Source organism: Pteronotus mesoamericanus, unplaced genomic scaffold (assembly GCF_021234165.1).
Source record: "Pteronotus mesoamericanus isolate MK-2021 breed Mesoamerican mustached bat unplaced genomic scaffold, CSHL_Meso_final contig_82, whole genome shotgun sequence".
In the NCBI taxonomy this organism is placed as follows: Eukaryota; Metazoa; Chordata; class Mammalia; order Chiroptera; family Mormoopidae; genus Pteronotus; species Pteronotus mesoamericanus.
Window position 1 is genome coordinate 15,322,885 of NW_026555265.1, and position 25,359 is coordinate 15,348,243.

Genomic DNA, 25,359 nt, shown 5'->3' on the forward strand with positions numbered 1-25,359 from the left:
GCCTGAGGTTCAGTCAAGCTACATTTGTTCAAGGTCACTCCATAAATAAATAGGAGAGAAAAGTGTCTGATGCCCAAAGCTACATTTTTTTCTTCCACCACACTGCCTCCTAAACAAACACCCACTTTAGATGTAGCCTATAACTGAGAGTGACTCTCTGGTGAGCAGGGTATGTGGGTGGAGAGAAAAGGTAATACTGAGAAATAAGGAAAGGTCTGAAACTTACTATTTGGGTTAGGCTGGAGTTGAGGGAATTGAAGTTCAGAAAATAATTTCCCATATACTCAATATTACTTTTAAAATATATTTCAATTTCAAATATTTGACTTAAGAAAATTTTTTACACATAAAATGTTAGAAATTCAGGACTATCTATGCCAATTCTAAAAAATAAAACAAAAACCTAATTACCTCCTGTAATAATGTGTATCTTGAATTTCAAAATCTATCAATTTATTTAACTTCTCTGAAGCAGTTATCCATCCCATAAAATGGAGATAATAGCACCTCATAGACATATCTCACATGGGAGTTGGGAAATGGATAAATTCAACTTGGCATGTGTGAATAAAATGCTCTACCAATGTTAACTCCTCTTCCTATTACTTATAGAAATCACAAAAAGTTAAAAAAGAACAATAACAAAGAGTGGTCGGGGTTCCAAAGGGGACTACAACATATTTAACTAGATAAAATGTTTTATTTTGCATTGTTTGGGGTGGGTGAGCTGGGGGGTTTCACCAACATTTATAACATTATCTTCTTAGGAATATTGGTCCCATGTTTGCTTACAAAGAAAACACTGACAAACTTTGAGCATACAATCTTTTATCTAGTGAGGATTATTTATGTTGAATTCATAGATTGCTGTTAGATGCTCTGAAGTCTTTGGCCCCTTAAGCTAAATCTAATCATAGTTGTCAAAGGAACAAAAGAACATTCTAGATTTCTAAATACCCACAATATTCTATAAGTGAACAAATGGCTACTTGAGTGGTTCTGAATATATAGTTTAGGGTAAGTCCACAGGAATGAACAGGTTTAAAAAGTGAAAATTTTTCATAAAGGAAACTTAACAGAGAAATCATAAGAAAAAATAAAACTATGAGAACTACATGCACAAGAACAAAAAATTAACTTTACTCTTTAAAAAAAAATCTGTCCCTAGCAATCATTGTTGACCATTTATTGATCAGTTACTAGGGAAAAGGCCTTGTCTTGTTAACCTATCTCCTAGAAGTAATTCTACTTTGTGATTATATGGTGTTTATTTCCCCTTTGAAGGCAGCTTCACTTCCATTATCTCGCTTTATATGCGTTCAAGGCAAGAATAAGAAATAGAATTTTAGATTGTCTTCAACCTCAAAACAATTAAGAACAAAACAAGATTCTGAACTAATTGTTTACAAAGACTTTACAAGGACAATTCTTTTGATTGTGCAGATTGATAAAGGGTGGCAGCCTCCAGAGCAATCATTACTATCTGTCTCCGGTGGGTGTGGTGAGCCATCAGAAAAAACGTTAATTATCAGGAAGAACAAAGCTATATTGTTCCCTTCAGCTTTTTCAAGGTGCTGGAGCAAATCCAGAGAAAACTTTGATGGGAGGCAAGGATGAGGGAGTGGGGGTGAAGTCGGGAGTGGGGGCGGGGTGGGGAGGGTTGAATTTAAATCCCAGATAAGTGAGCCTTAAGATGCTGCCCTCTGGTGTCCAAGAGGTGAAAGACAGGCTGACAATTCCAACAACCTATTTGTAAATCTGAAGCATGTTCAAAGACTTTAAACTCGCTGATAGGTGTGGGGTGGGGTTAGTGGAAGAGAATATTCTCAGTTTGAGGTAAAGACATAAAAATTCATACATTTGGAAGATTTCACTAAGTAGAGGTTTAAGAAAAGACTGTAGTTAACAGTATTTAGACTTTCTTTTTTTTAATGGTAGCAGGATGGCTTATTAAGCTGTGCCTTCGTACAGGTGCTGGGGCTTGCCCATGGAGCTCTTGATGTATGAGACCTGTTTGTGCTGCCAGTTCTTTTAGAGCAATGACACCAGGAAATTGACAGCTAACTGGATGTTGTATACAAACTCATCCTCTGCCGTCTTCGCATGGCCAACAGCCATAGCCAGATACAATACCTTCTTCATCTGGAATTTCATTGTGGATTTCACTTCATCAGCTTTGGCCACCATGTTCTCACTGTGGGTCAGCAAGGAAGGAAACTTGCCAGCCTTATTCAGGACTGATCAGAGACTCTGATGCCAAAAAGGCATCATACTTCTTGGCCAGCTTCTTGACCAGTTTCTTATGCTTGTTGAGTTTTTTCAGCATCTCAGGGTCCATGTGGGGGAGAGTTACGGCCTTGGCCTTGTCATAGTGTTGCTGGTTCCCTAGAACATTGACAGAAAACTTGGGGCAGGGACTAGACTTAAGCCTGACAGTGCCCAAGAAGCGTTTGTCCTTCAGAGGGTCATAGTTCCTCAAGCTGATCTGAAGTTTCGCTGTCTCCCAAAACTTCCCGCGCTTGTGCTGGTTCGCATGCAGGACTTCCCGGAACCCCCTCATGGAGGGCATTGCAGGAGACTTTGCGGCTCATGGTTCCTCAAGCTGCAAAAACTGGAGAAGATAGTGTTTAGACATTTTCTAAGCAATTATGTTACTCCCCAAGATTTTATTTCACTCTTAATAAAATGAGTAACATTATTATCCTCATTTTGGAAAGAACAAGAAATGGTCTATCACTAAGGCTGTATGTACTGAAAAATACATGAACAACAAGGAATCTTATGCAAGATTCCATCCCTACCTGAAGTGCTTATTCAGGAAAACTGGACTGTCAACCCAAATATATCATAAAAATGCTTACTCTTTTAACTTAACACATCTGTATTGATACTACTAAGTCCAGTCTCCAGGGATTTAAAAAAGAAAAAAAAAAATCTGTGACTATCAGAAAATCACAAGGCCTTCCATACTAATCTCACACTTTTTCTTTCTTTTTGCATAACTGTCACAACAAACTTGGAATTTAAGATCTCAAGGAAGTGGGATTTTTCTCTTAGGGAAGCAGAGCAGAAAAAGGGAATTGAAGAAGAAAAGAAGCAGATAGTGGGAAGTGGGAGATCATTACCAACCACTCACTCGGCTGTGGGCCACACTCACCTGCTCTCATGATAAGCTCAATGGCTCTCAGGGACTTTTTCTCAGGATTTTCTTGCTATCTTTTTGAGGGGCCCTTTATTTTTAAATAATTTCCATTTTTAAAATTCTGGTAAAATAAACATACATAAAATTTATATCTTAACCATTTTTAAGTGTACAGTTCAGTGGTATAAAGTACATTCATATTGTTGTGCAACGATCACCACCATCCATCTCGTGAACTCTTTTCTTGCTGCAACACTGAAACTCTATCCTCATTATACAATAACTCCCCATTCCTCCTTGTCCCTAGTCCCTGGCAACCACCATTCTATCCTCTGTTTCTGTTATTTCTCTATTCTCTATCTCATCTCTTCCCTAATCTTCATTATTTTCTTCCTTCTGCTAGCTTTGGATTTAGTTTGTTCTTTTTCTAGTTCCTTAACTTGTAAAGTTAGGTTGTTGATTTGAGATATTTCTTATTTTTTAATGTAAGTATTTATAACTACAAATTTTTCCTTTAGCACTACTTTCACAGTGTCTCCTAAGTTCTGGTATGTTGGTTTAGTTTTCATTTATCTCTGTTTTCTAATTCTTGTGTGATTTTTTCCTTAGATCCACTGCTTGTTTAATAATGTGTTAGTTTACTCTAAAAGGTAATCCCCCTTTTCTAGGCCTTACCTAGCCCTTCTTGTAATGGTTCTCTTTCACAGATCGTAGAACTATAAGTACAATGAAACTTCTTATGCCCATCACTTAATTTCAATAACAATCAACTCATTCAAAAGAATATATGTACACCTATGTTCATAGCAGCATTATTTACAATAACTAAGATTTGGAAACAGCTTAAGTGTGTGTCAGTAGATGAGTGGATAAAATAGCTGTGGTACATTTACACAATGGAATACTACACAACAGTAAATAAGAGGGAACTCTTACCTTTTGTCACAGCATGGATGGACCTGGAAAACTATTATGCTAAGTGAATAAGCCCATCAGTGAAAGACAAATACTATATGATCTCACTTATATGTGGAATCTAATGAACAAAATCAACAAGCAAAATAGAAACAGAGGCACAGAAACATGGAACAGACCAACAGCTAGCTGTAAGAGGGGAGGGAGAAGGCGGGGACTGGATGAAAGGAGGTGAAGGTATTAGCCAAAGAACATATATGCATGACCCATGGTGTGGGGATTGCCTGAGGGAGTGGGTCAGGGCTGGGGGAGCCGAGCAAAAGGGCAAAATTGGGACAGCTGTAATAGCATGAACGAAATAGAATATAGGCAAAAACCCCAATCAACTCATGGGCATATGAGGGTTCATTATACTAGTTTATCTACTTTTGTATATGTTTGAAATTTTCTATAGTTAAAAACAACAACAGTAACTGCACCTGGGCAGAGGGTTTGGCCATGATGTTTCATCACTGGAAGATCCCTCTGTGTTTTCTAGAATAATAAAACTTGCAGCCCTGCAGATGAATGCAGTCTCCACATCTTGCAAATAAGCTTCTTTTCTCTCTCCATAGATGATCCAGAGCTTTGGGGGCCCATATTTTCTCAATGCTAATATGCTGGCTGCTGAGTTCTTCCTCAAAACACTCTCTTCAAGGTAACCTCTCATATTCAGCCCTAGGGTGAAGACATCTGAGGGTCCTGTTCTCCTTTCACTATATTTAGGAATATGTGTTAGGTATATAGACAGAGGATTCAGGCACTGCATTTCTAAATGGTAAAAGGAACTCTACCTGGGTTATTTTATCCCTCTTTTAAAAGGATTCCACTGGTACAATTTGAATGGGAAGAAGTCTGTTGAGGGTGACTTGAAGAGTGACTGTCTGGCCACCAGGACAGGATAGCATCTCTGATCTTAGTAAAGTTTATGGCAGGGACCTTGTTCTGGAATGTGGTCCTCTGTTTTATAAACTCAGAAACTTAAATGTTAGCACACGTAGACACAACAGGACCCTAAGGGCTGATGAATGCCAATAATTAACTTGCAATGGGAAACTTAATTACAAGCAGACCCCAAATCCGTGTTTTCTGGTTAGCACATTTCTGTCTATGGGAAACTTTTTATGCAAAACCAAATTATAATCAGATGAGTATTTGGTGAGAGCAAGCTCTAGAACAGTGAGTTTTCAAGTAAGGAGAGTTAGCATCCCCTGAGGGATGGGGAAAGGGAGGAGGCTTTGGGGGAATTTTTGTGTGTGGTGTTTTTGTTTTTGTTTTTTTAGCTTATATCATTAGAAATTGTGTGCCCAATGTTATAATTTAATAATATATTTCTGGGAGGAAGCTAAACCCTATTGCTTTTATAATGAAAATTATAAAAAGCAAAGTTCAATAGAATCTTCTTGGCTGGTGACACTCAGTTTAGAGAATAGAAATCCACAAATCAAACTCTCTGGAGGGCCTTAGGTTTTTTGTTTTTCAAAATGAAGTGAGAAGACATTACTCACTGAGGTACTAAGCAAAGGCCATATGTGAGGCAACTTATATTTGCAGGATACAAATCAAATTTTCTGTTCTCAAGTTCTTTCTCACTAAGCAATTTTGTGATGAATATAATCATATTTAGTTTATGATTAGTCACGAACTGTGGGGACTGATGTAGAGATATACTTATGTTACTTATAAAGTACTATAGTATAATATATAGCATAATATTATAAAGTACTACTACAATTTTGTAAACAAATTCTGCAGTAAGGGCAAACCACTATGCAGTAATAGTAGACATTTGATGGTTTCAGCATTGATTTTTCTTCCTCCTTCCTCAAACATCTTACGTTCATTTGAAGATTGCTATATTTCTTGTAAAGATGACTTCACTCTTGTTCTAGCACATTCTAACTCCTTCAATACAGTGATTGGTTTGTAACCTAAACCAGTCCAATCAAAATGAATCTGAAAATACTTTCTAATAATAATACTGGGACAACGGTGGGTCCACTTTCCAGGTGCCTTAGCAGAGGCCATCTTTGGCCATGAGGAGGGACCAAATAAGGAGAAAACCAACACCAAGACAGGTTAGAGAAGCAGAAAAATAAGCGGTGGTCACTGGGGGTTGTCACTGGGCCACTGGGTCATTTTGCCTGAAACCAATAGTATCTATGGACTTGACAGTTACCTGTACCAATTAATTATTTTTACTATATCAGCCATTTTTAGTTGAAGTTGAAAGCACTCGTGGGTGTCAGGGCACAGCTGAATGTGGATTGTTTGAATTTCTTGTCCAGGTTCAAATATCACTCAGTGAAGCATGTCACAAAGGAGAAAACTCCAGCAACTGTCATGTTCTTCACTTTTGCTCTACATCAGAACCATGTGCAGGGCTTTTATAAATCTAAGGCCAATTAAATAAGAATCTATAAAGGTGGGACTCAGGAAACAAAATTTGTACCCTCCACAACCCAAGTGATTCCAAAGGACAGCCGAGGCTGAGGGCCACTAGTCTCAGTAAATATATGACTCTGTCCATTCAATGAAATCTGCAGACTCAGTGAAATAAGTATGTCTTCCCACTAAAGAAAAAAAAACAAACAATGCTGACATGTAACTTGTGAGGTTTATGCAAACCATACTTGTGTGATAGAAAAGCAAAATTAATTTGGAGCCTTGTTTTACCTTTAAAATGTATGCAAATGTTATATGCTAATCCATTTTATATTCCTTTCTCCCTCTCTTCCTTTCTCTTGTCCAAATTTTTAAAAAATTTATTTTTAGAAAGAAGGGAGGGAGGGAGACAGAGAGGGAGAGAAACATCAATGTGTGAGAGAAACATCAACTGGTTGCCTCTTGAACATGCCCAGCTAGGGACCAGGCCCATAACCCAGGCATGTGCCCTGAATGGGAATCAAACTAGCAACCTTTCAGTTCACAGGTCAGTGTTTAATCCACTGAGCCATACCAGCCAGGGCTCTGGTCCATGTTTAATAGGAGTTTATCATGTACCAATCACAGTGAAAGACACTAGGAATATAGAGGAAAACAAGAAAAACACATTTCTTACAATCCAGAAATAATAGGTAATTAAGTTATTAATTACAAAAAAAAAAAAAAAAACCCTGTAAAATCTATAGTAAGGGCAGCAAGCAGCACTATGGAAACAGAACAGGGCTCCCGCCCTCCTGGAAGAAATATTGTTTAAACTAAAACCAGAGGAATGCATATGAGTTACCTTGATAGATGATATAAGAGGATCAAGACAGTAGAAGTGAAAGAACTGAAAAAACTTAGCAGAAAGAAGAGGATAATGCTAGTGAGATGAGGCTGGAGATAAAGACAAGAGGCCAGAATTTATCCCCAAAGCAATGCAAGTCAAACAAAAGGCTTTAAGCAGTCAAAGTATGTGATTTCTCTTTTTGAAAGATAATTCTGGCTCCTGTGTAGGAAGTGCATGGGGGAGGAGGGCAGGAAGCATAAGATGGAGTCAGGGAGACCCATCAACTGGAGGCAGATATAAGAGTCCAGGCAAGAGCATAGAGGCCATAGGAATGGAGACATGTGGACTAATTTGAGTGATATTTAAGAAGGTGGAATTGATGGGACTTGATAATTGACCAGCTGTGGTGATTGAGTGGGGAAAGAGGGGCCAAGAGTGACACACATATCTCTGGTTTAAGCAACTGCGTGGATGGCAATGCCATTTCTTTAATAAAGAACACTGGAGAAAAGCAAATTGGTAGGAGATGAGTTGAATTTTGTCCATCTTGAGTTGGAAGTACCTTTTAGGCATCTAAGTGCAGAGAGCTGATAGATAATTACGTATGTCTCAAATTCAGAAGAGCAATACAGGCTAGAGATCCATAGTTAACAGTCATCAGAAAATTGATAGTAATTAAAGCCAAGAGAATGAATCAAATGACCTGGCATAAGTCTGTAGAGAGAAATGGCTTAGGACAAAGTTCTGAGGAGAATCTACAACTAAGAGAAGAGTAGAGGACAGAGTCTTGCAGAGAGAGAACCCATTGCCAGAGATGTTGGAGACAAAATAGCAGAGTGTTTTACGCAGACATACACACACACAAGGATAGGGAAGGGTATATTTTTTTGAAAGACACAGTGATCAATCTAACAAATGCTGCTGAAATATGCAGTAAGATGAAGACTGAAAAATGTACATTGGATTTAGCAAAATGGAAGGTCCTGGAAATGTTACCAGGAGTGCCTTGGGAAGGGAAGATGAAGTTCTTCAAAAATTGATGAAATGGAAAAGAGAGAGTGTGTGTGCTAACTGAAAAAGGATGTGGGTCTAGGGATATTAAGATGAGATGACTGAAAAAAATATTAATGGAAAGAAATCAGAAAGATGGATTAATAAGAGATACAAAAGTTTCAGGATCCAGAATTGTGAGGAATGCCTTTTCTACTTGATTAGAGAAAGAGGAGTATCAGGACAGGGAACAGTGATGATTTTAGGATTGTTGACTAGAAATGGAGAAAATTCCTATCTGATCACTTCTACTTGTTCTGTGAAGGAGACAATCATTAATAGAGAATGGGAGGGGGTGGTGGGTGACACAGAGGTTTAAGGAGAATGGAGAAGATTTGAACCGTTTAAAATGGGAGAAAACAGTCCTGGCTGGTGTGGCTCTGTTGGTCCTGTGCACTGAAAGCTGTGGGTTTGATTCCTGGTAAGGCACATACCTAGTTTGTGGGTTAGATCCCCAGCTGGGATGTGTGTGGGAGGCCACCAATCTATGTTTCTCTCTCACATCCATGTTTCTCTCTCTCTCTCTCTCTCTTCCTCTCCCTCTCTCTCTCTCACAAAGCAATGAGAATAAGTCTTTCAGTGAGGATTAAAGGAAAAAAAAAAGAAAAGAAGACACCTCACTAGGGAAATGGTAGGCTAGCCTGGCAGTGTTAAGAGCTTAATTGAGATTGATGATCACTAATGTATAAGCTTGATAGTCTGCGAGGTTCCATATATTTTCTCCTGTAGGTCTCAGCAGCCCATGAACTAGCAAGAAAAAAGATGGATATTTTAATTCATATATGGTGAGCAAAGTAGATACAATAGAAGGTGAACTGAAAAAGATTTAGATATTGGTAGTGATGGCTTGTTTGAGGTGATGTATTGTGAATCCAAGCTGGATAGGGAGGGAAATATGGATGGCCAAAGGCGGTCAAATAGAGAGAATAGGATAAGAGAATTGAGAGTCCATTCGAAACTCAAGAACTGAATTGTTGAAAGTAATTGACTAATGAGTTGGATCAATTTCAGAGGATAGGATGTCTGAAATTGTGATTTCAGAAATAGAACTGTTCAGGTGGAGACGACGGTCAGAGAGTCACAATGGAAGCAAGTGGCTGGAAGAAACCAGGAAGACCTTAGGAAATGAAATCCAGGAAATGAGAAGCCAAGGTGTGGAATGGATCACCCACAATATCCAGTTTGATGGAAGAACTTGGGGGAAGAAAACAAATGGAAGCTTAAAGTCCACTCATAATCTTTGATGCTGCCCATTCTTCTGATCATGTCTACCTTCACTTAATTTGAGCCACACCAACCTCCTCACACTCCCTCAGACATATCAACCTCATTCTCACCTCAGAGCATTTGCATATACTTGTCCTTACGTCTTTACTACTCTTCTTCCAAATATTCCACAGCTTATTCCCTCACTTCATTCACATTTCTACTCCAACATCACCTCTTCAGAGTTTTCTCTGACCAGTCTACCTAAAATGGCAGCTCTTGACTATAACCCCTCACTCTATCACCTAATCTGATTTTATTTTTCCTCAGAGCATTTAGCACAACCCAAAATTATAGTATACATTTATTTTCTTTATCACACTACTAGAATGTAAGCTCAATGAAGGCAGTGATTTTTCTTTTGTTCACACTCTATTCTCAGCACCTAAAACAGACTCTGGAAACTTGTAGGTGCTCAATAAATACTTGTTGGATAAATGGACAGATGAAAAAGAGAAAGAATCCAGAAAGTACATGAAAGGCAGCTATTGATGATAAAGGGGGCATAGCTGAATGGCATAAATTCTACTGAGCTAGGGCTTTGAAACAAGAGTAAAAGGGCAAGGTTTGGAAGGTAGAATGGGTAAATGATACTGACACCTCCTCTTCCACCCCTACAACACTCACCTCCACTAAAAACGGCAAAAGGGAAGTGGGTCCTGAGGGGAGAACCGGATTGAAGGTTGCAGTGACAGTGGGTCACAGTGCACAGGAGCCCACAAAAGGCAGCAGCCCCAATCCGTACCACAGCTCAGGTGACAGAGTGCAGCCTCTGATTTTCCACTTCTGTGTCTTTGCTCATGTTCATCTCCTGCTCGGAATGCCCACCTTGCTCACCTATCTGCTCAAATCCTGCTCTTTTCTCAACAACTAAGACACTTTATTTCTGACCACCATAGGCTAAAGTGCTTTTCCCTACTCTGAAGTTCCACAGAGCTTATTGTATGTACTACTCACTCACTCTTATTTACTCATGCATTTGTTCATTATTTTTTTAACTGTAACTTATGAAGTACTATCCCAGGCAGTTTCATTTGATAATTACTATTTTATGCTTTTACTTATTTCTACAAGCAAACTGTAATATATTAATTAAAAGGATTACAGTGAAACCACCAGATTATTATAAGTTTGAAGGAAACAGTTTATAGACACAATAGAGAAGATACAGGAAGCAAATAAAATAGTATAGCATTAAAAGGAAAATGCTAATTAAGGTTGTTTGTTTTGAATCTTCATCTCACTAATCAACTGTGCGATCTTAATTATGAGTTTGTTGCACTCAAGGTATGTCCTAAAATAATGCTTAACTTTCAGATGCTTGACAATTTGCAGAGCTATTTTATAAAAATCTCATTTTGTGAAATAAAGTATGCAATTTTACAAAATTAACCTAATTGTATTGTTGCCCTCTGTAATATTTAGCGTCATTTAGACCCCAACTTAAGCAGAGAGAGAATGGACTGAACGTGTATTGGGTACTCTACGGAATCAGAAGGCAGCTCTGAGACATGACTCTGGCAGGACAAGCACAGGAGCACCTTCATGAGGCCATGTGACACGTCAGCAAGCATCTTGCAAGGCTGCTACAACTGTTCTCCCTGACTCCTCAGGTTTCAAGGTCCCTAGAGAGAGACTCAAGAGGCTCAGCATGGCCTTTTGTCTGACAGGGGCACCAAACTATATCCAATTGGGAAGAGATTATACCCCACATATAAACTGGAGTGCAATTACCAAAACAGCAAAAATGATCAAGGTAAAAAGTGCCTTCCTGATGTCCCTCATGAGAACTACTCACTTCTTCTCTTATGTAGGCAGAGCTTCTTCTTTATTGTATGCCTTCACACTTTGACTGAATTATGTTGCTTACCTTCCCATTTCCTCCATGGGCCTACGAACCCCAGAGCAGTGGCTGCAGCAACAGCATCATCTGGAGAACAGTGTCCAAGAGACTGCTCAGTGCACTGTTTCAAAATTAGTTCAGAAATATTCTCAGGTGTGAACTTAAGCAAAAGTAAATGCCTTTTTCTTCATCCCACTACAATTTTTATGAATTGTTGATAGTTTTATCTAATATGAAAAATATATAAAACGAATATAGGAAGACATAAATCCTTAGTTGCTTTCCTATCTTCTGTAAATTGAGAAAATGTACACATACTTTTCCTCATTTTAGTAAGAAATCTTTAATATTAATATAAAAAGAATGACACTATGATTTTCTTTGGAGCTGATTTCAGCTAAGAGTCTCTTCAACAGTTTAGCCGACTAGCTACCTACCTGGCGTAACTTTTGGATAAGACTAAAAATAAAGCACTCAGTTCCCTGGAAAATAACTCTACTAATAACTGACTTAGTATTTGCTCTCAGACTTTTCTAACTTGAATCTGGGAAAATAATTTCAGAAGATCATTGCAGAAAATACATTACTAAATCTGTCAAAGGTTCTCTTGTAAACATTATATAATAAAATATTACAGATTAGTTTCATTGCAAGATCAGGGATAAGGCTCAAATACTGTAAAAAGCAAGGGCATATCCACAGAAATAGAGTATTATTCAGTCACAAAAAACGGTATGACATACTGACACCTGCTGCAACATGAATCTTGAAAATAGTATGCTAAGTGAAATACGCGAGGCACAAAAAGCCATATATTATATAATTCCACTTATGTGAAATGTCCAGAGGAGAAAAATCCAGAGAGATGAGGGGTTGCCAGGGGCTGGTGGGAGGGGGAAGTGGAGACTGCTAATGGATATGGGTTTCTTTTTGGAGTGATGAAAATGTTCTGTCAAATAGTGATGGCAGCTGCACAACTTTGTGAACATACTAAAAACCACTGAATTGTACACTTTGAAAGGATGACTTTTATGTGAATTATTTCTCAAAAATAAAAATATTAAAGGGAGGGAAGAAGCTTAATGAGAGGTTTGGCATGAAAATAATTGTTCTCAGGGCCTAAGAAAGGTACAAATTTGGTATTTATGTCAAAGCAAAGACAAAGAATGGGAGAAAAAAGGCATAGGAAAAAAAATACCCAGTAATTACCTCCTTAGAGTCTAAATATTTTTTAAAAAAGCTTTTATTACATTGCTCATATCATGAGACAAATCATTTTTGCCCTTTAAGCACTAAAAAAGTCACCTGCAGCCTTTTCTTAGTTCTCTTAATCTATGAATTGTACAGACGTCTCAGCTGCAAATCAAGCAATTTTATTATGTTGCAGCAGTTAAACTCACTTGAGCTTTGTAAGAACTTTTTATTTATTTGGAATAAAAGCACAGTTGGCAGACCAGGCCAGGATATTATATCCCAACCATCTATACTTGCCCCAATGAAACTCAAAGACTCCCCCGGATTTTCTTTTCCTCATTCTCTGAATTTTAATCTGTGTGTTTTTAGTCTTTGAGTTAACTGAGAAGCCTTTTCGTTCTGTGAACTAAGCACATTCCTTCAAAACCACAGGCATCCACTTTCCATTGGATTTTGAACAATCACCACATTGGCACGCAGGTAAAAAAAGAACTCAATTTGCTTTTCCCATCACACCTCTGGTTACCTCAGGGAACCCCACTTCAGTGGAAAAGGAACAAAGATAATTTCTGGTATTCTAACCATGCCCAGGTATTCCACAATACTCTGTAGTGATCTACTCTTTCCCCTGCACATTTCTACACCTCTAGTCATTGAATCATGTTAGTGTTTGCCTTCCAGAAGAAGATGGAGTTTCACGGAAAAGAAGTTTCATTAGACAGCAGTCTGGAGGAGCTTCCCTTTTTTCAGAATAGCCCACTTAGGAGATTCATTTCTGCAGCCTAATGAGTTTATGGATTAAACTGCTTTCAAGGATTGGATAGGATGGACTAGCATGAGAGCATTCTAAACTGAGACCAGGACTTTATCCTTTGTTCGACACATAACATGAATCACTCTAAGCACTTAATAAATATTTAACAAAACTGAGTCAGTACCATTATCAAAAAGAGCTATAAAAGGTTTTCAAATTTGCTTTGTTTTTCCTGTCAACACAATGCCCTACATAAACTGGTGAATTACAGCTCAATGTAGAAGAGTCAAAGAGCAAGAAAAATTAAGAATAAAAGTAGAAGACCTCATGGTTTGTGACAAAGGGGGAAAAAAAATTTGTGTTGTTTCTTTTTTCTGTGTTGTCTCTCTTTTTAGCTGGTTGTTGGAAGACTGTTCTGCAAGAGAAGATATAACCGCAAAAGAAAGTGAAAGTGCAGTCTTTGCAATTAAAAAGCACCACTTTTGGTTCAAGCACAGTAAAAGAGCAAGGCCTCCACCTCCAATGGCCACATTATTAGTGATATTCCTAATAACAAACCTAACATACAAAATAATTATTTGAAAAAACCTAAAGTCGCTTGTGTTTAAAAAACCAATAACCCGAGTAAAAGCCACTGAGTACATTAATGCAGATATTTGTGTTCTTCATGCTCCTTTTCAGATTAAGCCTATTAAGGACATAGAATTAGTTTTCCTATGTTTCCCCATTATGGTAAGTAGGATCTTATGGACTTGTGGTTATCAAGTATAATTAAGTCATTTGAGTTCTCTGGCAGAGAAGAGTGGAATTATATAAACATAGAACAAAGAGCCACTGCTATTCAGTGATCAAACCATTAAATATATACTTTATTGCAATAAAGTATATCATTGTTTTTTCATCTCCATAGTATACTGTTTTGCAAAGCTGAGAAATAATGGGCTTATTCTGCTTTTATAAGATCACTTTCAAAGTTTGTAAAGCTCACTGAACTAACCACATTAATAATGAGTTAGGCTTGTTTTTAAAAATAAGTTTTCAAGTTTGAACATAACAGTCACAGTGGTTTAAAAAGTGAATATATTTAAATTAGAGGCAATGTCATGATACCTTTTTTACCAAAATATTTCCTACCATTTGTGAAACAAAAGAGAGGAGAGTAACGTAGGATTATGGAAACTGTGGAAGGGTAAATTAAGGAGGGACTTAATCAAACATGTATTTTATAAAATAAGTACAGAGACAATTGAGTAAATTATAGCAGGGAGACTTTAATATAGTAGCTGACAGAACTTCCTGCCTATAAGGGCTGTACAAAACTACAAAGAAGTATTGTGTGTTTTCCTTTGGAGACTAAAAACACAGGTAATTCTTCAGTTAGATGAAATATTATTACCTTAAAAAAAGAGAACTGGCTTAGATATTGCCTTGAGCTTCCCACATTTTTTCCATTAGTAGGGGAAAAAAAATAAAGACTCTAGGCCAAGTCTCTCTGTAAAACCCTTAGCCTGACCACCTGAGCTCTTTGAGGGCTAAGTAGTTTTGAATAGCTGAGTTTTCTGGAGAGCTATGTGTGTACATATCATTCCAAGAACTAAAATTTTGGATAAAAATATTATTAAAAATCTACTTAAATTCCCTAATTTTTCTCCTTACTTCAGATTTCAAAAAGTTGTTTTTAATGCGTTATTAAACTCACTACAGAAATTAAGAAGGAAAAGAAACAGCTGTAATACTGCCACCCAGAAGTCACCAGATAATCTTTTCTGTTTCTTGAATTATCTCCCGGTGTATATGGGACATAATTCAAGGCCATAAAATAATGAGATGTCAGTCCACATGAGTATTTACCTCAGACTGTGCTAAACATTCTATATACATAGTCTCATTTAGTCCTCATAAGCCAATAAAATAGGTGTTATTCCTATTTTAGAGATGAAGAAAACAAGGCTTTGGGAATTTATCAGGGACCTAAATTCAAACTCTTCCGTCCAGCTCCAAAGGCTGGCCTCAACTTTTTCATAGGGGTAAGAGCCCCCCATACATACATCCTTTACACAGACACTTAATGATTTTTCAAACTTTCCTTACTGTCAGGTTCTTTCAGTTTCCCAAGTATATTTCCTTCTTACCATTTCTCCACCACCTTTCCAATTTGCTGCTTCAAATTTGTCAAAGCCTGGAAACACTAATGACAGACAAGCTCACTGAAATCTTGTAACAGAGACTTCCAGTGGATGAAGTATATGTAGACTTTTTGATACATTTATTATTTCCTACTTGCACCTCTAAGTTTGAGACATGAAAGATACGAGTTTAGTCTAAACATGCATCAGTGAGTCCTGAAAAATCAGCTTACTAATAATCCAAATGTTTTAATAAGAATTTAGATAATAATAGATAGAATGGCATATTACCCAGTGTCAAGAAATTTGATCATGCAGGACGGGTGAACATATCTGCAGAGAATATGTTCACATACAAGCCACACACATACACAAAATCAAATGTGTCATAAAACCAGCAAGGCAGAGTTGTCGATAAGGGACAAAATGTTCACACGAAAAAAGGAAGAGGCTCACTCAATGGGCTGTGCTAAAAAGTAAGCCCCAGGTTCAAAAAGATGTCAGGAGACTGCTCCCAACTCACTCTGGCCCAAAAAGGCGAAGCAGGCAGGACATCAGAAGGAATAATGGGGGAGAGAGAGGAGGCCAGGAAAGTGATACAAATGAAAAGAGACTATTAACCCGTGCTTTCTTGTTTTGATTGGGGTAAGAACAGTTGCTAGAAGGGGAAGAAAGGTTGCCCTGGGGTCAGTCCTGCTTATCTTCCTCCAAATACGGACAAATAAGAAGCTTCAGAGTTATTTTTATCATCCAAGTTTGACAGGCATATTGCTTTAAAATTGTATGATATATGCTACTATTTCATGTAATATACAGTTTCCTTTTGTCATGTATGAAAGCTTCATTAATCAAATTATCACTGTAATTAAAAATCATTTGATTTTAGTTTGCTAATATCTGATATAGGTATTTTGCAACTGTAGAACATACAACTTTGGGAAGAGTGACCCACGTGCCTACAGGGGGCTGATGGGTGGCAACTGCAATTGTGCTGTTCTTTCAATAATGTTTCCTGGTAGGTTAGCTCCTAAGAGAAAGCATGATGTCACTCGGACCTGAAAATCTTTCTCAGGAGGCAAAGTATTGATAGAGCCTCGAGTGCAGCTTAGAGTCTGATGGTTCCACAGACTTGGGTGGCTCCATGGGGATGAGCCCCTCAGAATGAGGCCCCAAATACATATTTAAGACTGAATCCCCATTTCCACCCTTCCATGACTTCATAAGTCCCCTTTTCTCCTTAAGTTTCCCTGTGGCCCTGCACTCTACCAAGCTGACCTGACATGTCAGCACCTGAGTTTTTGAGGCTAATAGCTTATAGTTACCTACTAAAAATAACCAAAACAAAAATCCAGTTGTAAGGAGGGATATTTGTCTGAAATGTAGTAAATATGATCTCCCTTTCCTTCTTTATACTTTATTCAAACAAAAATATAAAAATGACTGTAGTTTTTATCCACATAACTATGCATCCATTATATTACTCATGCATGCATTGTTTATAAATGTAAAGACAGCATGTTTCTTAGATGCTTTGAGTACTATGGTGGGAGGGTAACAGTCCTTGACAAAGTACAATATATGATTGCACAAGTTTGAGTACTAAATATTTAAACAAATTAGCCATGACAATTCAAACGTAAGCAACATGGCAAGTACTTATCTTCACATGCAAAGAAAAATGCATGAACTGCCTAAACAATATAGCATTTTAAAATTTTTATATGTCTTTCCAACTATCCTGTAGCTATTTAACATCCATGGGTTGCTTTCAAAGATCAAAAACACTGAATTGTCTAGAAACATTATTATAATGTGAATTTTATTTTCACATTTTGGTCAATGAGGAGGAAAATAACAAAGTTAAGCAGTCAAAATAACTACTAAAGAAAAGATAGGCATTCATATATACAGATAACATGAACAGTAGAGATTCATTTCCAGTTGATTCAATCTTATTTACACATTTAAAATATAAAATACATGTTAATTTGTCAAAAAGGTGACCACATTTAGCACCAGGAAAGGGACTTTACGTTAGCCTTTGAACATGACCTAACATCTTGTGATAGGAAAAGAACTTTCATAGAATCTATATGTAGTTATCATCAATTAATTAAAAAAAGCTTTTAAAAGTAACTGCTGCACATCATTAATTCACAAGCACTTCAAAGGGAATTAATCTTAAAACTGAGACTACTTGATATTGCGCACAACTCTCCTACAGTGGTTTGTTTTCATCTCCTCCAATGCTTGTTCCAACTGCTGAACCAAATGGAGCAGGGTGGCTGGGTCCGTCTGCAGAACTTTGGTGTTGTGATCTCCGTTCTGATTAAGATGCAGTTTTAGAGTCACTGATGGTTTTATCTGTTGCCTGAGGCTCCTGCTTGCAAGCTTGATTTTAAATGGAGTAAGAACATAATAACTATTTAATAGTCATGCTGAATATGTAACATTTATAATTACCTCATACCATACACAAAAACCAAATTTCAGATAAATCACAGACTTCAAAATGAAAAGTAAACTTTAAAACTTTTTTCAAAAGATTTTATTCCTTTATTTTTAGAGGAAGGGAAGGAAGGGAGAAAAAGAGAAACATTGATGTGAGAGAGAAACATTGATCAGTGTACTCCCATGTGCCCCCAACTGGGAGCCTGGCCCACAACCCCAGGCATGTGCCCTGACCAGGAATCAAGCTGGTGACCTTCTGGTTTGCAGGACAATGCCCAATGATGCCCAACCCACTGAGCTACATCAGTCAGGGAATAAACTTTAAAACTTTTTGTGGGGAAAAAAAGAAATGAGAATATATATGCAACATTATAGTGTGAAAGGATTCCTTCCTTCCCTCCTTCCTTCCTCCCTCCTTTCCCTCCTTCTCTCCTTCCTCCCTCCCTCCCTCCCCCCTCTCTCTCCCTCTCTCTTTCTTTTTAAGATTTTATTTATTTTTAGAGAGAGAGGAACAGAGGGAGACAGAGAGGAAGAGAAACATGTGATAGATCAGTTGCCTCTCACATGCCCCCAACCAGGGACACAGCCCTCAAACCAGGCATGTGCTGACAGGGAATCAAACCAACGACCTTTCATTTTGTAGGCCAGTGCTCAATGCAATGAGCCACACCAGCCAGGGCTGGAAAGATTTCTTAAACATGATATAAAAAAGGCACAAAGCATAATGAAAAAAGTGTCAAATTTAGCTACATTAAAATTATTAACTTTTCTTCAAAGGATACCTAAAGATGACGGAATGACAAACCACAAAATTAGAGAAGTTATTTGGTAACACATATAACCAAAAAAAGATTAGTATCCAAAAATGCATGAACTACTCTGATACACAAAATCAAGAGAAAAAACATACAGAAGACCTAAGCAAGCACTGAACAAAAGAAGTAACACAAATAGATAAACACAGGCAAATATGTTCAACTTTATTAGGAATCAAAAAAATAGCCAATAAAACCATAAAATACTGTTTACACATATCAGACTAGCATGAATTACAAAGCTGTCCATATGGAGCACTGCAAGTTACAGAATGGAAACTCTCATCCACTAAGGTCAGAGTGATGAGAGAATCACTTTGAAAAATAGATCCCACGCCGCCCCAATGTTTGTAGCCTGACAGCCCTTGGGGGGAAAAAAAAAAAAAAAAGAAAAAGAAAAATAGTATGTATTACCAGTAATTCCACTCTTAGGTATATATCCTAAACTCTTACACATATACATGTATTCATAATAGTATTTGTAGCTAAGAGTCAAAAATTAGAAACATTTTAAATATTCTTTAAGAGAATAGATAGATTGAAAATGTTCATACAATGAAATGTTTACTGGCAGCAAAAGGAAATATACTACAGCAAAATGAATTACCATAGATAAATCTAAAAAAAAATTAAATGAAAAAAGCAAGTTGCAGAATATATGAAAATCTAAAAAATACAGTGTACTGAAAAAATGTGTGTAAAAAAACTATAAGTAAAAAATAACAAAATTCAGTACAGTGGTTACCTCAAGCCTCCTGGGAGAGAGTTCTGACTTAGAAAGGGAGATTCAAAGGTACTGGTTTTGTTTTGGTTCTTAAGCTTGGCAATGGGTACTAGTTTTATTCTTTTTCTTTAAATTGAATATCTAAAATCTTTTGCTTGTAGGATACATCCCAAAATTTAAAAAATAAGTACTATTGATGTTCTTAAAAGAAAGTAACCACTAGTAACAATGACCAACTTGGAAACTATGGTATTTAACCCTCCCACCAGAGTGTGTTCTCTAAATATCATTCTCCCTTAAAAGGAACCAGGACCTCCTTGAATAGCTGATTCAAGTCTAGGTCTAGAATTATACAAGATGAACCTGAAACATCTTGTTATATAAGAGAACATGATTGTTATCTAAAACTACTGGAGTAGTGTCAAAGGACAAGAAGCCAGATTGAAGAGACTTCAGTGAGTAACAAATCTAAATCTAAGATTTCAGGATTAACTTAATACTACAACATAAAATATCCTGATAACTTCTTCCAATTAATTCTAGGTCATTTGTGCATCCAAAGGAACCCAAATACTGATCCAAAGCTGAGATTTTGTGTCTCAAAATAATTTGGAAACACGCTTTGGGTGAAGCTAGTCCCCAAACATTAAATATGTATTTGTAAGGTAAATTATCTCTGTAAGATTATTTCTCTAGTATTCAACATTATAGAAAGGCAAATGGTAATAAATATGATTACTAAAAATACAACTTATTCATTCAATTATGCATAGTTTATACTTCTTTTTTCCCCCTATATCTGTGCTGATAGGGACCAAACATATCTAGGTGTGCAATTAAGCTATGAATTTTTTTGTTGAAAGACTAAGGTCAATCAAATCTATCCTTCCATTTTTAGATAACCAGGATATCTAAATAACCTTTAAAGATAATTATCTGTACCATTCTTTAATATTTCTAGATAAAGATTACATAATATCCCTAACAAAGACCTAGTAAAATAAAATTAGTCCTGATTTTTTCTCAGAAAGAAATTGGAATGACAGTCAGTAGTAATACTACAGGATAAAGAACAGTATCACAGAAAGTTCTTGATATGAACTTATTTTCAGTGGGCATAAAAATTCTGTCCTTTCTTCCTGTAAAAATAATAATAGCAACTTTAAATAAATCAGTCCTAAAGGTAACCCTTCTCCACCAACCTCAGATGCATTTAACTTAACTGATGCCATTAACAAAGGCATCGGTTTATTAGAAACTAAACTATGATGATGGATTCATTCCCCATAAGCAATTGCACAATAATTTGATGATAACTATCTGTTCATTACCAGCCTCCATGAGACAAATCAGTTACTCAAAAATGAAAGGTTCTGTATCCTGTTACTAGTTTCCTAGACTTTTAGCTGGTTTTCATTTGACAATTCTTCCTCCCATAAGCAAAATAATCCCTTCCAGTTAAAAATTCCTTGTAATATTGCCTTGACCGGTGTGACATGGAGGTCATCCATGGTTGGACGTTCTTTTGCAAAGGAAAAGGTCACCAGTCCGATTCCTGGACAGGGCACATGCCTGGGTTGCGGGTTTTGTCCCTCTACAAAAAGCAACCAATTGTTGTTTCTCTCCCACTCTTTTTCTCTCCTTCTCCCTTCTCTAAAAATAAATAGATAAATAAATAAAATCTTTTAAAAAATTCCTTGTAATAATTTCTACTAATAAGCTGTTAAAATCAATTAGACATTTGGTAGCTTTTTTAGCACTGAAATGCATTTCACCATGAGTCAATATTCATTCAGTATACCCTCAACTTTAGACTGTATTAATCCTAGCAGTAACACAGCTATTCAAACTCACTTCACTGGATAAATAAGCTCTCTTGAGTTTAATTTTGGAAAATTCAATTGTTTAACTGTTTAACTTTTAAAAATGTCTTCATAATGGAAAAACTCAAAAGTCAATCAATAAAGACAAAAAAAAAAAAAAAAGAAAAAGGAACTTCTAAGGAACCAGACCCTGAGAGTCAGGAGATATCCCCCACCCCCCACACAAAGAGGTAAAGATGTAAAAGATAAATTACTGCTGAACCTCATGAACATGACCATCTCCACTTCTCTTCCACCTGGTTATTATGAAAGGACCTAAACAAAAAGGCTTAACCAGTGATCTCCTCCCCATAAACTCTATAGGACTTGCTGCTTATGATGATTCCAAGAGCACAAACTGTACCTTGTTCTTTGCTGTATCCATATCATATGATATGGATACAAAAAATATTTGATAAATTAATTTAAGAATGTGCTTACCACCACTATCCCCTCCACCTCCCTCCCCACCATTTTTATATTTAGCAGTGAATGCCTATTATGTGCCAGGCATTGTGCTGGGGACACAGTAGTCAACAAGATACAGTACCTGCCCTCATGGAATCTATAATCTGTTCAAGCACTCATCACATTAGATTATAATTGCTAAACTCTTCTAACTGAATTTCTATAACCTATTTGGACCACCTTACCGCTGTTCAAACCGGGAAGAATCCACTCTAACAGTGGTTTACAAACTGTATTGCACATTAGAATTACCTGGGTGAATGGGGAGCTTATAAAAATCCTGATGCCCAGGCCATATCCTGTATCAATAAATCAGAATCTCTGGGGGGATGGAACATAGAATTTTTAAAAGCTCCCAGGTCATTACAACATGCAGTCAAGTTTGGCTAGGCTACCAAATATTCAACATGCTCATTCCCATCTGTATGTGGACCTTTACAGCTTACATAGTCTCCCCTGTCAAGAACATTCACCCTGGTTTTCTCTATATATCCTTCTGAAATGTCACCTTCTTTTGTTGAAGCTTTTCTGGATCATTCCTGTGTACAATGAACTGAACTACCTGAGCTATAGGTTTTTTGAGTTACTCAGTTGTACCTTGAGTTACACAATTCTATTCATTTTCCTCCTCCAGAACCACATTTTACAACTACCACTATTTACTAGTTATTTTGAGAACATCTAATATTACTAAATATTTTTTTCCAGCTAAAAAAGCACCTTACACTTTTGTTTCCTAAAGCATTTAGCAATGCACTGATCAGCAAATGGGTGACATTCAATAAATCTTTTAATTTGTCTCTGCTTGATAAGGGCTACATGTAATAGTCTGAAAACTCCCCTTGGGTTATCTATATTAAACAGAACTGAATCTCACAAATATAATGTGTACAGAAGCCAGACACAAAAGAACATTTGCTGAATCATTCCATATATAGAAAGCTAAAGGGCAGCAAAAGTACGTATGTACTGGAAGTGAGAAAACAAGGAAAGGTGAGTAAGTGGTAGGAGGCGAGGAGGATGTTCCTGGGATGCTGGTCATGGGCAAGTGTTGATTTCATGGGTGTTTTCACCATGAGGTAATTCACTGACCTGTGCACTTTTATGTATGTGTATTTATTTTAAAAGTTTTTAAAAATCTAAGTATCACTCTAAAAAATCTGCATAGCCATCTCCTTTTCCAAAATAACCTATTACTTACAAATTTCCAAATTAAACTGATTTGATACCTTAAAAAAAAATAAGAAAATGAACTATTTGTGAAATGGCCCAAAAACGAGCATTAAAAAAACTGAAGTTTCAAACCAGAGTTTAGTTTAGGAGGTAAAGAATACAATAAGCCTGAGGACATATACCTAAAGTAAATGTTGTATTCTAATTTAGATTAAAGAAGCAGCAGCAGCAGCAGTAGCAGTCATACCTGTACATCTAGTCGCCATTCAAGGCTGTGGTAACTGGGGAAGTCTGGTGCCAATTCACTCAGAATAGTTCTGATCTCCTTTCTGTTGTCCAGATAGAGCTGAAGCAACAATTTGTTCAACTCTTCAGAGAATCCCAGAACAAAAACAGAGTCTTGGAAATCCAGTTCAGAAATCTAAAGTGAAATGAGTTTAACAGAACATCAAAATTTATCTTTGTCTAGTAAATGCTAAAATAGTTGATATACACAAAAGAATATAAAATCCCCTAATTCTTTTCTGTCTAGTAAAAGAATCAACACCCTTTAAGTAAAGGCAATCCTTGCCCACTATTTTAAAATTTGAGTTTCTGATATATATAAATACTTTACTAAAGTATAAAAAAGAATTATTAAAATGCCCAACTTTCTCTCCTATTTTTCATCAAGCCACATACTGCTAATATGCAAACAAAAAGTACAATAAATCATCATGTTCTCCCTCCTCTGAGGATACATACTATCGTATATGGTTAAATAATATGCAGAATTAGAGGTAACTCTAATTTATACTAACATGATGTATTCATATCAGCAGATTGTTATAGTCATATTGTTTAGGCATGGCTTCCCCAAGTCAATTATAAAGCATGAACAAAATTACTGAAATAAGTAGGTACCCGCCAGGGCTATGATGTAGAGTTTACATGACCTTCTCAAGGTTCGGGTAATACTGTGCAAGGCAGTCTGCAGGGGCCCTTACCATGAGCTTTGAGCTTTCAGTGAGGAGGTATGTTAATCCTTCCACACCATGCTGGACAGTGTCACGACTCACATTGAGTTTTCCTGAGGAAAAAAAGGAAAAATGAGCAAATACCTTATTGGGTGATATTTATCCTTTTATTCAAACTCTTATTTAAAAATAAATATGATCCATTATTTCATTTTTTTTTCAAACACTGCAATTAATAATAATGAGTTGGTAATAGCCTCCTGTTTGTACTCCACTCTCAGCCAAATGGTTTCAGTATTTCCCACCTTCTAACCTTTACAAAATGCAGATGCCTAGAGACTAGCACCTGGGGCACGTCCTTCTCCTGAAGGCACAGTTCCTTCGAGCCTGGCAGAAGAGGATCTCAAACGGGATTGGCTTAATCTGAGAAATTGCCCCTGGGCCAGAGGGGAAAAAACAATACTTGGCCAAAAGTAGATGCGTGAACATAATAACCAAACACTTACTGAACTATTCCACGCATTTGATGAAAGGTAAGTCTTAGAGTATCTCTGGCAGATGGTAGTATGTCTATTTTACACACAAAGAAGTAGACTTAATAGAAGCTTTAAAAATCTCACAGCTACTTAGGAGACCTGCAAGATGTGCGCCCTGACTGAAGAGCCCTTCTGGTTTTATTCTACCACAATGGGATCAAGGCCCTCGGAATCGCAGTAACCTCTTTCTCCCCAGGACTATAGAGAATGGCAAGCACTTCCACCGCGCAGCCTGCAGGGCCGCGCCACTGCCCTGCTTACTGGCGGCACCGTCGTAGATCTTGGGGTTCGAGCCTCGCCTCAGGAACTCCACCGCAATTCGACCGAACTCGGCGACCACTGCAATGGAAGCCAGGAGATCATGAGCAAGGGGCGCTCCCTCTGCTTCCTTCCCCAGACCACAGAACACCACCCTCCACTGCCGCGCCCCCCCTGACCCGAGCTGTCCACTTGCGGCAGGAAGGCCAGGTGCTCCTTATGCTCCTCGGACAAATCCAGCAGCATCTTCCCCTGACAGCCTTTTCCAGCAGTAGCGCTGACACCGCCCTCCCCATTTCCGGATACCGAGTCCGAGCGCAAAGGAGCTCCGGCGCCTCAGCGCCCCGAGCTTTGAGTTCCGGACTGTGGTTGTCCTGCACTCTAGCGCCCCTGCAGTGCGTGCTGGGGTGGGGGTGTCGGGAGTGGGGTTAGAAGATTAGTTCGTAAATCTCCCTCAGATGTATCCAGCTGGGTGCAAGGTGCTAGGATTTGTTAGAGACAAGATGTTTAAAATTCGACACCGCCCCCCACCCTGTGCAATTTACATTTATAATATCAATTGCTAACAGTTAT

General features: G+C 37.5%; 1 protein-coding gene and 1 pseudogene across 1 annotated transcript; both read right to left on the bottom strand.

The window, feature by feature from the left end:
• Window positions 1–1,950: 1,950 nt before the first annotated feature.
• Window positions 1,951–2,591, bottom strand: LOC129079817 (60S ribosomal protein L10a-like; annotated as a pseudogene).
• Window positions 2,592–16,352: 13,761 nt separating this feature from the next.
• On the bottom strand, window positions 16,353–25,071 carry COMMD2 (COMM domain containing 2). Its single transcript, XM_054585285.1, has 5 exons — window positions 24,966–25,071; window positions 24,790–24,867; window positions 24,023–24,105; window positions 23,284–23,457; window positions 16,353–17,934 (listed from the first exon to the last, which is right to left on the bottom strand). Exons 1-5 carry the CDS (start codon window positions 25,030–25,032, stop codon window positions 17,737–17,739), a joined length of 600 nt encoding a protein of 199 aa, XP_054441260.1. The 5' UTR covers window positions 25,033–25,071; the 3' UTR covers window positions 16,353–17,736.
• Between the last annotated feature and the right edge of the window lie 288 nt (window positions 25,072–25,359).

What these genes read in the sequence shown, in the direction of transcription:
- COMMD2 (XM_054585285.1), bottom strand. Translation starts at nt 25,032, where the DNA reads ATGCTGCTGGATTTGTCCGAGGAGCATAAGGAGCACCTGGCCTTCCTG. An exon ending in CTGAAAGCTCAAAGCTCATG is followed by an intron (nt 23,458 to 24,022) that starts GTAAGGGCCCCT and finishes ATTTCACTTTAG; the next exon opens with ATTTCTGAACTGGATTTCCA. An exon ending in AATGGCGACTAGATGTACAG is followed by an intron (nt 17,935 to 23,283) that starts GTATGACTGCTA and finishes TTTAAAATCAAG; the next exon opens with CTTGCAAGCAGGAGCCTCAG.